Source organism: Tupaia chinensis, unplaced genomic scaffold (assembly GCF_000334495.1).
Source record: "Tupaia chinensis unplaced genomic scaffold, TupChi_1.0 Scaffold000088_1, whole genome shotgun sequence".
NCBI lineage: Eukaryota > Metazoa > Chordata > Mammalia > Scandentia > Tupaiidae > Tupaia > Tupaia belangeri.
The window spans coordinates 1,468,342-1,481,458 of record NW_006159550.1 but is presented as its reverse complement, the minus strand read 5'-3'; the positions used below and the strand labels follow the sequence as shown (position 1 = coordinate 1,481,458).

The 13,117-nt window shown below is 45.7% G+C and overlaps 1 protein-coding gene across 3 annotated transcripts in view; it reads right to left on the bottom strand.

Moving 5' to 3' along the window:
* Positions 1–3,897: 3,897 nt before the first annotated feature.
* INHBA (inhibin subunit beta A) overlaps positions 3,898–13,117 on the bottom strand; it is a 21,270-nt gene continuing 12,050 nt past the window's right edge. For all 3 annotated transcript variants that reach the window (XM_027769759.1, XM_027769760.1, XM_014585756.2), the window contains exon 3: positions 3,898–5,408. In XM_027769759.1, coding sequence (XP_027625560.1) covers positions 4,528–5,408 — 881 coding nt within the window. In that variant the 3' untranslated portion in view covers positions 3,898–4,527. The remainder of the gene's footprint in view (positions 5,409–13,117) is intronic.

The window sequence follows — 13,117 nt, the reverse complement described above, 5'->3', positions numbered from 1 at the left end:
TAAAAACAAACAAACATCAACCACAGAACATAAAAAGTTTTAAAACAAAACAGGCTTCAGATTATCTTGGCTTTCATAATTATATTTTTCTTTTAAAGAAAAATATCAACCCATTGTCAATGCACTGTTTTTCAAAGCATTTAAATAGAGGGTAAAACCCATTGGAAATTAATACAGAAGAAATGATTCACTTTATGCATAAAAAATAAATAATAACATAGCTGAGACATGTGGTTTGCTTCTGCTCTTGAATATGTGAACAGCTTCTAAGCATTCATTTTCTCCAACCCATACAACAGCTTCTCAGTGATACAGGGTTTAATTTAAACACATACAATGTCCACCCCCAAACCTTCTGCCCACATCTACAAGTTTCATTTATTATGTAGGTTTTCAGGGTGACTAAGTTTTTCTCTACATTGAAAAGGGAAGTTGCCAAAAGTCCCGCAGGAAATCATTTTTTCAAGTGAACATGATAATTTGAGTACAAATGAGGCATATTTGTTCTCTGTTTAGAGTCACCTCTTAAAAGTCTAATTCCACAAGGAGAAAATGACTTACTTGCTCTACCTTTGAGGAGAATGCAGGGACTCTCCCTGAAAATGGAGTGTGGAATCAATCTTAAATATAAAATTGGTTGGTCTTCCTGGCCAAGAAAATCCCAACTCAGTGTGCTGGAATTCATTTCATTTTTTTGAAAAAAAAAAAAAAAAAAAAAAAAGGGAGAGAGAGAGAAAGAAATGTCAATTTGTTCTACAAAGTATTTATTCTTCAAAAATATCTGAGGATGAATGCTTTTCAGGGTTTCCAAAATTGGTGTGGGTGGATTTTCAAGAACCTAGAGATTAGCCCTAGACAAAGACTAGAGAGAGAGAGACCAGAATCAGAGCCATCCTCTTTTCGGGGAAAACTTGCAAAGAACCTGAAATGATAAACTTAAAAGCTTTTTTCTCTTGGCCTAATATTACTGTGTAAAAGAGTGTTCACAAGGCTTCGTGTCTTCCCATATCAGTAAAGATGGAAGAAGTTACGGTTTTATTTCAAGGCCTCACAAATCTAATGAAATGAGGTTAAACTTTGTGTGTGTGTGTGATAACCCAACCATTTACTATCCAATGAAAATACTGTCCTATGAAATTTCATTTCACTCTATATCTGGTTAACGTGGCCGCTAATTAAACCCGCATTACACCCAATAGGTCTAGGATTTAAAGGGCGTAAGCAGATGGCAGATGTATTTGAGATGAATGGGAACTACACACAGGTATCAGCTCTCTTTGTAAATCCCTGCTTTTTCCAAGGCCTTGACCATTTCTGCTCTCTGTGCTAGTATGTGTTAGTTCCGGTACCAAAGAAGTGGTTCAAAAGGCTCTCAAAGCTTCCCGTGAAAATTTGTAAAGTTTTGTATACAGCCCCTACTCCTCTCTGTAAACCTTACTCTACCACACTCACCTCCCCTACATGCATAACATCCAAGGTCGATAGATCTGGGCTAGACCCACTCGAGCTTCTCACGCAGTATCTGTCACACCTCCTGCATAAGAGCGGGCAAGCTTCCAGAACATAGTGAGTACTTTTGCCCAGTAGCGAGATTATAATTTGCCTTACACAGCCTAGTGTTACAGGGTACTGACTTAGTGTATTTTTCAAGGACAGCTAAACCACCTTTTGGTTTCTTAACGATAATTTTTTCCCCTACACTCATATTCTTAAATCTATGAACTGATGTCAGGCGAAAAGCTTCAGAATTTTACAAAATACTGATGAACATAATTTTTCCCAATTTTAGAATTTTTTTTCAATTTTTAAAAATGTTGCTAACTTCAGACAAGTCAGTAAAAATTAGGCTCTGCATTTTTAAAAAGCACATAAATGAATAATTTATTAGCTATCCTAGGCAAGCTAAATACTGGAATAAATTAGATAGAAATTTTGCTTTAAGCATGTACTTTGATATTTATAAAACAAAGTTAATTTACTTTTGCATCTAAATCAATACATACAAATTTACATGTCAACAAGTGTTTTGGTTGTAAATTAAAATATTAGGGATTTTTACTACTGCTCTCATCCCTACCTCCTCTTCACTGTTCTCTTCCTTACTCCCACTCTCTTAACACCTTCCCCCAAATTATTTAGCTTTTAACTAGTGACAAGAACATTATCTAATCCAGCTGGTGCAGGTAGTATTTCCCACAAGCAGAATCACGTTTTAAAAAAAAAGAGAGAGAAGAAGAAAAGAAAGAAAAATTGCACCTGCCTCTTTTATTCTGGCCTAAAGATTAGATTTTTTTTCCGAAAATGTTTCTGATTTAAGATTGATTCCAATAGATAATAAATACAAGTTGGAAAAAAAATCAGCCCAGAGTTTTCATTAACATCCTGTTTTCCCCACAGGGGATAACTTGTAGGAGTGGGGGGTGTGGGGAGGACAAGAAAGAGGAGAGAATTCGATCCCCGTACATTTAAAGAGGGCCTTGCTGAATATCCACTGGAATTTCCAGGCTTTTTCCCATCCAACTTATTGAAATGTGCCCACCTAGTTCAGAGTAAAAGCAAAAACTATAGCCTATCCTTCTTAAAAATACTGTGTTTTGCACACAAACATTCATTGCTTTAAGAACATTAAAAAATGACAGCCTGAAGTGCTCAAAATGTGTATGGACATGGTACGATACATGTATATATACACACAGGTATGCATACGCACAAGCAATGTATATATACACATACAAGCATGTAGTTTCATGACGTTGATTGAACTTGATATCCAACAGTGTACAACTACTGTACATCCGGTATGAAATGTCCTGTTTCATGGATGTATAAGGAGTCAAAACCCAAACTTCTCAGGTCCCGTAAGCCTGAACACACTCCGCCTTCCTCAACCTTGAATCCCAACCCCTGACTCATTGATGGTGAATGATACCAACCACAGACAGACTGTTTAAAGGCTCACACAAATGTCTTTGGTGTATGTGTCTATTTTTTAAGGTACAAATGAGCAGATCAGACAGTGAGGCATTCCAAGCTCACAGATTGCCTTGGAAGAGCTTTAAAGGGATGGGTGGGTTTGGCCCCCCGAGAGTTGAGTTGGGTCGTAGGATTTTAGTGTTGCAAAGAGTAATATTGCAGGGGAAGAAAACCTGGGTCTGGGAAGCCTATCCCCAACACGGCATCTTAATTAATGGGAAGCAAAGTTGGAAGAGCCGGGATCCTGTGTCTAGTCAAGCCAAAAGAAGCAAAGGTGGAGGAAGAGAAAAGAGGGAGGAAACGGTGATTGATAACCGGGAGGACAGTGCCTTAATGTGATGGAGAAGGCCAGGTGTCACCATGGAACCTGGAAGGAGAGACTTTAAACATTTCACTGCCAGAAATTGCAGGCTTGTTGAGAAGCCTTCCTAACTATGGCATCAAGCAAGAAAAAGAATGACCATGACAAAAGGTCCCGGAACATGGTAAGTCAGAATGTTACCTTTTATGATTAATGTGGGGAAAGTAGTTCCTAGGAACGAAAGGAAATAGAGGAATATGAGTGTTATTTTAAACTATCTTTCTGACTGTTCAGTCATTCAAAATGAATAAAAAAAAAAACCAAAAAAAAAAAAAAAACATTTACAAAATATAGAAATGTTTGGATCAAAAATATGGACAAACATATTCCTTTCAAGTATCTCTCCTTGAAGAAAATAAAAATTAATCAGGTTACTTCCAATACAAAAAAGTCTCTCTTTTTGTTCTCTCTCAGGTAAACAGTTTCAAACCTATTAGGTTGCATAGTTCTAAGATCATAAGCACCTTAACGAAATGTAACTTGGTATTCTTTTTTCCTTGATCTTTCACTCTTCCCATTCTTGTTCTCAATTTTGTGTTGGCTTGTTTTGTTTTGTTGCGAAAGTGGTGCAGAAAAAGAAAGTGTGACCACCTGCACAACATTGTTCTTTGACTGGGATGTGGTGGATGCGGTGTGTGGAAATGCCTGTGTGTGCATGTGTGTGTATGCTAATATACACAGAGAGAGTGTCACACAGACATACCTTATGACCTGGGTAATTGGGTGGGAAAGCGCCTGCCACTGGCCCTTTCAAACTCATGGCTTTCCAGATGCTACTGGGGCTGTCCTAGTCCCCATTACTGCAGACCGGACAAGTTGCTTTGGAGGCTCACCAAGGAACCGAGAGAGGGGAGAGGACAGTACCCCACTTAAACAACTGAGGGCATCAGTTTGGTTCCGGAAGAAATGAAGGGTACACCCTTCTCCCTTGCCCTCCCCATCCCTGTCTCCTTCACCGCTTCACCTCTGAGCCCTGGCTAAGGATTTTTTCCACATCTTCCTTCATCTGTTTCATCAGGTTTTGTTTTTAGTTTTCGTTTTTGTTCTGTTTGTGTTGGTTTTTTTTGTTTGTTTTGTTTTTTAGTTTTTTTGATTTCTCTTTCTCTGGTTGGTGAACTCAGAAACCTTAAACACATCTTCGCTTTGCCACTGTCTTCTACGACAACTCTACTCCCTGGCCCCGGCGAGTAGGTCTAGGAGCACCCGCACTCCTCCACGATCATGTTCTGAATGTCCTTCTTGATGATGTTCTGCCCATCGTCATAGTACAGCATGGACATGGGTCTCAGCTTGGTGGGCACACAGCACGACTTGAGGTTGGCAAAGGGGCTGTGGCCCCGCATGCGATAGTGGTTGATGACGGTCGAGTGGAAGGACAGCGAGGACCCCGATGTGCCTGCTATGTGGCTGGGGCACTCCCCCTCGCAGTAGTTGGCATGATAGCCAGAGGGGGCAATGATCCAGTCATTCCAGCCAATGTCCTTGAAACTCACAAAGAACTGTTTCTTACAGCAGATGTTGACCTTGCCGTCACACTCCAAGCCCCGCCGGCGCCGGCGGTGGGGGTGGTCTTCGGACTGGCGAGCCTGCAGCATGAGGAAAGGTCTGTGCGACTGCTCCTTCTCCTCCTCCGCGTCGCCTCCGTCCTTCTTCTTCCCGTCTCCCTCCTCTTCTCTCTTCTTCTTCTTGCCCAGGAGCACCAGGCTGGCGCCGCTCTCCTGGCACTGCTCACAGGCAATCCGGACGTCCAGGTTGCGCTTGCCCTGGTCCAGCAAGCGCTGGATGCTGCTGGACACCGGGAAGATGTGCCAGGTGCTCTTGCGAGCGTCCACCACCTTTTCCGATATCAACAGTTCACTCCTCTCGCCCTTTAGGCCCACTTCCTCGGCCTCCTCCCCGGCATCCAAACTGCCCTGCGGGTGCTTCTGCTGTTGGAAGAGGCGGATGGTGACTTTGGTCCTGGTCCGGTTGGCCTTGGGGACTTTGAGGAAGAGCCACACTTCTGCCCGCTCCACCACCGACAGGTCACTGCCCTCCTTGGAAATCTCAAAGTGCAGCGTCTTCCTGGCTGTGCCTGGAGACAAAACATAGCACAAGAGAAAACGGGGACACTGGTTAGTGCAGGTGACAACGTCTGCTCACGAAGGCCAGGCGTGCATGAGTCATCCTTACAGGTCACCTCCAACAGGGGTCAGCAGTGACAGCCCACGGGCCAGATCTGCAAGCTGAGGACCTTCCGATGGTGGGAAAAGAACAATACTCTGTGAGAGTGAAAATCAGACGAAGCTTAAACCCATAGGCTCAGTTCTCCTGGACACAGCTGTCTCCAGGTCTTCCTATGCTGCTGCAGTGACAGACGGGCTCACAAAACCGCAGATAGCTCCTCTCTGGCCCTTCACGGAGAAACGTTTGTGGGCCCTTGCTCTGGAATGAACGGGGTCTGGGGAGGGTCTGCGTTGTTCACTGAGGGCCTTATCTCAGTTCCACCTTCTATGAAGTGGACCCGACATAATGACACCGGACCTCGGGAGGATCAAATGGGATAACGGAAGCGAAAACACTGTAAGTTCTAGTAACTAGTCTCTATGGAAACACGAATCTCACACTGAAAGTCTAGCCCCCTGGGCAGCCCTGGGCAGGTAGTCACTAAGCCTCAGCACCTCTGGTCCCTGTAGGGCTCCACGACCTTGTCATCTCTCTCTTGGCTTCCTGACCCAGCCTTTTCTTTACTTAGCCTCCGTGAGCTCTCTCCAGTCATTGCTCCATGAAGCGGCTATGGGAATCCTCCGCAAAGGTGAATCTGATCATGCCACTCCCTCTTTAAAGTCCTCTCCTGACTTCCTAGTGCTCTCGGCATCCACAGAAACTTCCCCAGACTTTGGGCTCTACATGCGCCGTCCCTGCCTTCAACACCAGCTCTTGCCCAGTGCCCTGTCCTCGGTGGCTCACCAACACGGTGTTTCCTCGAGGTCTTGAGAATCTCCCGTTTGCTTCAGCTGCAGGCGTGACACCTGCTGCCCCTTCTACCCAGAACACTCCACCCCACACCCAACACGCCACCCTCAGTGGCTAAGTTTAATCATGTTTCACCTAAAGGTTGAACGGCACTTCCCCTAGAAGCCTTCCCTCACATCTCATCCATGGCTGCCCACCTGGGGGTCTCGTTTAGGACACCCGAGGTCTAGGTTCACATGACAGTAGTCATATGCTAGTGTTTGGCAGAAAGCAGGCAATTACTTGACTCCGTCTTAATAAATGGAGGCGTTACTTAAGAGTCACTTTGTATCCACAGTCCTCTCCACTTCTGCCTCTCTCTCTTCAGAATGTAGCTTCATGAGCATCAAGAACATTTTTCAGACAGCAACTGCTGCTAACGTGAAGAAATCCCTGCATTTTCCTGGCAGTCGGATTGAGTGGCCACACGGTGACAGCCCAACTCTAAAATTAGAAAGTAATTGATCTCCTCTTTCATAAGCGCCTGCACCTTTATTAATGACAGCATTTGTTGTACGAAGCAGGTGAACAGACCGTCATTGTTTATTAATCAGATATTCATTCTGATTCATCAAATAGTCCCTGGCTCCCATTTTTACCACTCGGTGGTATACAGAAACACAGCCCTCTTTTCCACAAACACGCACGGTCCACCGTACATGCATCCGTGTTCAAATCTGGGAATAATCTTCGGGAAGTTCATCTTAGAACTCGCAACTCCCTGGGAGGATCTCCCAGCCTGGATTTCTATAGCTAACGGAAATCCAGCCATACTTATCACTCGAGGCCCTGAGATGTTTACGGTACTATAAATTTTAGGCACCGTTTCAAGTTCTCTGCAGCAGAAGGCAGGCTTTTCTGTGCACTGCGCACTGTAGATTCTGTTCTTAATTTAACACACTCTGCACACTGTGATTATGATAGTGGTAAATTCCCTGAGCCAAGGGCCAAGTAGGGCTGCATATGGAGAGGGGAGGTTCTCGGGCATCTTTGTATCAACTTGCTAGGACACTGGCCGCGAGGAAGATGGTGATGGTGAGGGGAGTTTCTCTGACCGTGACCCCAGTCTCTGGCAGGAGTTGAAATGAATAATAGGACTGGGTTTATGATTAGGTGGAACACCAAGCAGGGAGCAGTTAACAGGGGAAGCAGTCTTATTCTAGGAAGCATGACTATTTTTTTTCTTCTCCCAAAATCTGAATCCTATCTTTCCTTTTGCTGAGAATGGTGCGTTTTCTGTTGTTGTTAAGAACCTGAAGGGGAAGATTCTAGAAAGCAGAGAGTGCTTAATCATTTATATCTTAGAAGGCAACCAACAGCAGATTCTGAGGTGCCAGGTCCTAGCAAGATCAGAGGAAAGGGCACCAAAGCCTCCATGATGGCCTGGAGGAGTGTGTGGGTCCCCTCCTGGCCTGGCCACATCCGCCCTGCCCCGTAGAGAATGTTAACAAGCTACCTGCTGTTTTGCCTTCTGCTTCCACACAGGACAGCTTCTGAAATCCTAAACGGCACAGGGTGTCACTCTGAAGACAGAGACAGTAGCTGCTAAACGAGAGAAGCCAGGGGCACAAGGGTGTGTTTTGTTTTTCTAGGAAAGAGTGTGAAAATGGAGCATCTGACAGTGCCCCCGGAAAGGGAGGCTCAGAGATGCAGGTAACTCATCCCCAGAGACTCTGCTGTGCTCCCAGCTACTCCTGGCAGGAGGGGTGGAGGGTGAAGGCGCATGGACAACAGTGCTGACCCCCAGCACACATTGAACTGTGAATAAAGTCCAGAGACCATCAGACGCCTGGGGGTGGGGGGAGGGCAAAGGAAGGTTAACCCCAGCTGATGAAGCCCTTGGCAGCCACATGCAAATTGCACTTGTAGGGCCAGGGAGGCCACCGGCTGCCCCTCGCACAGCCTCTAGGACAGCCCCTCATTTCATGAGAGCAGGTTTCCAAGGCAGGAGATAGCCCCACCCCTTCTTCACAGGCAGCTGTACTTGAAGGCAAATGATCTAGTGTTCCTGAGCGAGGATTGTACAAAGAGAGCGCTCATTAGAGGGGGCTCGGGCGGTCAGGTACTGTTATGTTAGGATCAGAGAGTCGTCGTAAACTCACTCTCGGGCCAGTCTCGGCTGATCATTAACGGCATGGCATAGCCAGCGTACTGCGGGGAGGCACAGGCTCCGACGTGTGCCTCCGTTTCATGATCTGAACGGAAAGACTCTGTTCCCTGTCTGCATCCACTGCCTGCGTGCTTTCTCTCTCCCCCATATTTCTGACATTTGGATTTTCCCCTACTAATTGACATGCCTGTCGCCTCCTTCTCCTGGTGTCCATTTCTGGAACTGCTATTTGTATACTGCATGAATTTTACCAGGAAAATAAAATAAAACCGAGGTCCAATCTCATGAAAATGCTGTTGCCATAAAGCTCAGGAGCACAGGGGGAAGAGAAAGAGCCAAGCTTCCTAATGCCTACCTTACGTGCAGGTACATTTTACACGTTCTATTGTATTCTGACTTCTGAGCAGTGTGCCGCCTTTGCTTTGACATTCGCTTTCATTGCAGAAGGGGGTGGGGAGAGGAGATGGCTGGAGGCCGACACGGAATTAATATTGATCAGGACTGTAGGTTTCAGGGATCTGTTACCACCCTCGAATTTCCTAGGTGGCAAAATGCAAGAGATAACCAGTCCATTTATCCTAGCTCCCATGTCTCCACATTACCTGGGAGTGACTGCTGCACTGCAGTGACACTTCAGGCTGTCAAGTCTCTAGGCAGGACGATTTGGGAAAATGAAAGAAGACTGCCTAGAGCTCAGATGTTTAAGGTCCATTTCTAACCAATTTCAGGTGATTTGACTGGAATATCTTGTGCTGGAAAACCCCAACATGGAAGCCTTCCCATCATGCTTCGTGAGCAGGTAGAGGGTTAGGCTGCACAGGTGTGCACGGCGTTCCTGCGCTCGCACCTCCAAAGCCGAGGTGCTGCTTTGCCAGCCTGTCATTACCTGCACTCTGAGAACATTCTTCTCATCCTCTGTGCTATATTTTTCCTCCCGAGGCTGGTGAGCAAGGCTTGTATCACAGCTTGCTCTGCCTGAGTAATTCACTAAGAAAGTCCCACGCAGACCCATGTGGTGACAGTATCTCATCACCTAAACCTCTGTGAGCTGGGTGGACCCATGCCCAAGGGAGAGGAAAGCATTGCAGAAAACGGCCAGGGATGGATTGTGTACCTTACAGGAAATACCTTTGAAATGTTGCCGGGTGGGGAGGGATTGGACAGAGGAACGTCTGTGTATGCTGGCAGTAATGACACCTGAAAGGGTGTTTGCAGCACATTCTCCTTTGCATTGAACATGTTTCAGATGTTTTTAATAACTCAGCCATGAAGGCACGCCAAGGACTCAGCCTCCAAGCCCTCGGTTGTTCCTTCCCCCACAGGAGGACCCCAAATGCCGCTGCGCATCTCCAAGTCCAGCAGCCTCTCACACTTGTGGGCGTCTGAATGGTTCCAATTAAATAAGCAATACGCACACACCGTGTGTTGGTGGTTTGGTGTGGTTTTCCTCGCCAGGGTCCGGCTTCCAGTATGCTGCCCTTTCACATAAGGGTCTTCTTCACTATGTCTCTCATGTGAATATGAAAAGCCTTGTTTCTAGAGCATATTCGAATGCACCCTGGCGCAGAAAACCCTTGCTGTAAAAAGTATTTTCATTTTCCATTCTCATCAGTGTGTCACTGTGCCTAGACGGGGCATAGGCTATGGTAGGGGCACACGCAACCACCATGTTCAGCCTGCGTGCTCATGGAAGCACCAACTGCACATTTGGAATGCTGCCAGGGGTTTCTGCAAAAGGCAGTCGTCATCGGGGTCTTAAAGGTTATTCCTCCTTTGCCCTGTTGTAGGGGATCTCATCTGTACCGCTACAGGTTTGGTCACAAACTATCCTGATTAATTTTCAGCCTTCATCTCTCTCCTTACCATCCATTACTGAGTTGTAAATGCTCAGCCACAAACATTGGTCATCCCTGCCTCTCCCATGTACATGGTGATGAAAACAAGGTTAGATATGTAGAGAGAAAAGGTTTGAGGGTTCTTAAAAGGGCAAGAAAGTCTTCAGAGTTTCGGAAACTTCTTCTCAAGTGGCTGAGAACTTGCATGCTTTCGAGTTTGGACCCAGGAGCCAGTTGAGTGTGAAGAATCTGCACTGTGGCTCAGAGATCATGCTCGGGTATTTTGTTAGCAGAAGAGGGGCCAAGACAAATACGCGTGTTCACGAAAAGTGCCTGGGAAGGTATTATTCCAGTCCTGCTAACGTTGAAACGGCATTTCCACCCTGACGCCTCTCCACCCCCACCCCGGTACACCTCCTTCAGAGGCCACCAACCACTCTGAAGATGTTTTCACATCTTGTCCACCATCTCTCTCTGCACCCTCTGATCAGAAGCAAACGCATATCCAGATGCTGAATGCATGCTTCCGCGAGGCGTTGGGTAGATAGCCCTTTCCTCCCTGGTCAAAGTCACTTGCCATCTGTCGCTAGTGGAAAGCCTTGATAGGGCAGGCAAAGTAGGCAGGAAAATGAGGGGAGACAGCGAGGCTTTGGTACAACCCAGGCGGCCGTGTTAAGGAGAGGGCTGTGAGCCTATGAGCAGCGCCGATGATTCACGGTCACATTTCTCCATGTTCTGCTTTGTTTGCTTTTGAAATTTATCACTCGTCTGCCTTCCACTGAGCTCCGGAATGTTCCCATGGATCGCTAGAATTCCCATTTCCTTTCTTTCTGTCTCATTTAATGTATTACAGGTAACTGTGTTGCTCCCATCCTGTAAAATCCTAACTTCTTCTAGAGAATGAGAGGGAGCAGGAGGTAACTGATAATCACCAAGATTAGGGAGCTTCAGACGGGGGCTTGAGTAGGCTTGGTTGCCTTTCCATAGAAGATTAACTGACAAGGAGCAAAAGCCTTTGGAGTGCGCCCTCTTGTGGCCTGTCTTTCCCGTTATTCATCAGAGAAAGTGTGTAACTCCTAAAGGCATCCTTCAGGAAGGACATTCACAGGAAAGCCCACAAGACAGCAGTGACATGGTGAACTCCACTTGGAGATGGTTTTCTTGGGGTATAGGAAGTAGTCACCTGAGAAGGCTTTCTTAGACTCTTGATTGAGAGTCCAAGTTTCTAAGTCAACACTGTAAATACTATCATCTAAGAGGGGAGATTTATGTTGCCTTCAACACCACCTGACCTATGAGAGTATTACCCATTTCTTGGTGTTTTACTTCTCTGTCTTCCCTCCCCTTCCTGCAATAAGAGCTACCAATTGCTAAGCTAATTACCAGGATCTGCATCCAGGTAGGATAGCATATGGGGACTGGATAGTATATTGTCATGATACATTGACTGGCCAGCTACTGCTGTGAATCAAAATAAGATACAGTAAAATATATCAGCCAAGAAGGCCATTAATTTTAGCATCATTGATAAGTATAGTAAGAGCTAGCTTGACTTTCTTTACCACTTCCGCCTTTATTCACTGGAATCAAGTTCAGAGAGTCTTAGAGCAAAGCCTGCAGCTTAACCAATGACGACTCCTACCACCTTGCAAAGATGAAGCCCTGTCTACCCACACACAGTGGGACAGACCCAGGTCAAAGGGACCCAGGCACTTCAGCTCTTGTAGTCCCTCTACTGGCATGGCCATGCCTTGGTTTTATTCAGCAATCAAGGACAGATAAGTCAAAAAGTAAACGTGTGTTGGAGGAATCCTGAGACTGAAAGGTGCATGGATCGGTATGCACCTATGGTGTGCTCGTGGGTGACACTTACTGGCTGGATGCTATGCTGTACAAAAAGAAAAGAAAGCGCATGCCCTTTTTTACTCTCCCCAAATCTTGAGATTCCATATAGTTAGCATGTTATTAAAGTTGGATTATTCCAAAAGAAGCAAGACTACGGACCTTTGCTATTCATTTTAACATATTTGCTACAATCATTCAGATGATAAGTATCTTTCCCGGGTCAACAAAACTGGCAGCAAAATGTCCCTATGAAACTCTACTTGGAGAGAAGGTCGTGCGGATAACAATCATGAAGCCCGTGCAATTACATTAAGTCAACTTGAAGTTGATACATCGAACTCCTCAGAGGAGAAATAAGCAATTGTAATAAGCCTCTTCTCAGAATCCAAAGTTGGGTCGTACACTCAACTAGGAGGCGTTTCTTTAAACTTTAAACTTTAGTCAACATGTAAGTTCAAAGAATTGTCTTTTTAGAAAGCAGCTCACTTTCCTTCCAAACTAAACGCCTGACAGAAAAGTACAAAATGGCAAGGTCTCATATAACTGAGAAAGATTGGCCCTGGGATGTAGGCCATAAACAAGAACGAACGTAAATGGTCAGACTTTTCCACTGCCCAATCTCTGAATGCTAAGAGTAACTCATAGGAAGTCAGAAAAGGCGGCACACTGCTAGCATCAGCTGTAGGTACACTTGGCCCTGCAGGGCGGGTAAAGCCAATGGGGCAGGAGTTAGTATCTGGGGCCATCATGTACAGAGCTTGCCTTTTGCAAATACATGGGGTCGTTTTGTGTCAGGATGTCGAGCAGCCTTCTCGCCCGCTGGGACCCATTCCACACACACAAACCAATGTCATCACATGGAAAGATCTACTTCACCACCGTGGAAGGTTGAGGAAGTGGGTGACCACTTGGAAACTCCAGCTGACTTTTTTCCTCAATCACCTTCGGAAGATCAGGTCGCAATGATCATGCCCTTCAGGGGAGCATCAAGAAAGAGGC